The following is a 1,022-nucleotide window of genomic DNA, read 5'->3' as shown; positions in this document are numbered from 1 at the left end:
TATATATATAAAATTATTTTAGGAGGAGAAATTCGAAAAAATTGTTAGGGGCTACTCAACTATGCTGAGTTACTAATACACAGCATCCTTACTCATCAGTCCAATAAATTTGTTTATTATTTATTTATCTATCTGTTATTTATTTAATAAATAAGAATAAATAGGGCTGACAACCAGATTTACCTTATTAAACAAGATCTAACAAAGGAACGAAGATAAAATACATAACAACCCCTCTTCGGATGATCTTAGATACAGTATAAAAGTTTCGGAGAAAATGTGTTTATAAATTTATCTTTACACCAGTTTAATTGTCACAAATATAGTAAAGATTACTTTAAGTTTTTTTTGTTTTTTTTTTGTAAGTAGCATAAAACGTATATAGTGTAAGGTGCTACGATCAACAAAACTAATATTTTTTTCAATAAATATTTTATTTTAAATAAATGAATTGTTAAAAAACACTCCTCTGGTATGAACAAGAAAAAACTTTACAACATATTTTTTCTTCTAAATTGAATCAAATGAGATAGAGATATTCGATCTGAGAGGTATAATGGGGAGCGAATGACTTGGCGATTTGGCGACACGCCCTTGTAGAAGACAATGAGGGCCCCCTACTCACCTTGTACATGTTGATGATGATGATGTTGTCGACTGAGGACGATGTAGAGAGTGTCTTGCTGAGGCTATGGGAGAGGAGTCTTATATACTCCTGGAGTGGAGGGGTTAGCACCCTTACGCAACTGTCAAATCCCCAACAACCCCGTCTGGTCTCCTTCTATCTCATATTTTGCCTCAGGGTATCGCCTCTGTACAACTAGAGAGCTAAAGAAATACAATTATCTAGAATATAAATTATACCTAAATTTTAGTTCACGAATTCGAATTATTTATATATGAACCTTTTTTATGTTTATACCACATCAACTTACATGGTTGATATAACTTATATTATATATATTTTTTAACAGTTGATTATGAGGGGGTATAGTCATACAAATGACACATCTAACTATATA

General features: G+C 31.5%; 1 protein-coding gene across 1 annotated transcript in view; it reads right to left on the bottom strand.

Annotated features, from left to right (window-relative positions):
* The window catches only part of LOC106678267 (cuticle protein 16.5), an 8,215-nt gene extending 7,514 nt beyond the window's left edge, over positions 1-701 (bottom strand). Inside the window, exon 1 of the mRNA XM_014416685.1 lies at positions 626-701. Coding sequence (XP_014272171.1) covers positions 626-634 — 9 coding nt within the window. The 5' untranslated portion in view covers positions 635-701. The remainder of the gene's footprint in view (positions 1-625) is intronic.
* Positions 702-1,022: the final 321 nt, after the last annotated feature.

Source organism: Halyomorpha halys, unplaced genomic scaffold (assembly GCF_000696795.3).
Source record: "Halyomorpha halys isolate HHAL.00 unplaced genomic scaffold, Hhal_1.1 Scaffold131.1, whole genome shotgun sequence".
Lineage (NCBI taxonomy): Eukaryota > Metazoa > Arthropoda > Insecta > Hemiptera > Pentatomidae > Halyomorpha > Halyomorpha halys.
The sequence above is the reverse complement of the archived record's forward strand: the minus strand, read 5'-3'. Positions and strand labels throughout refer to the sequence as shown.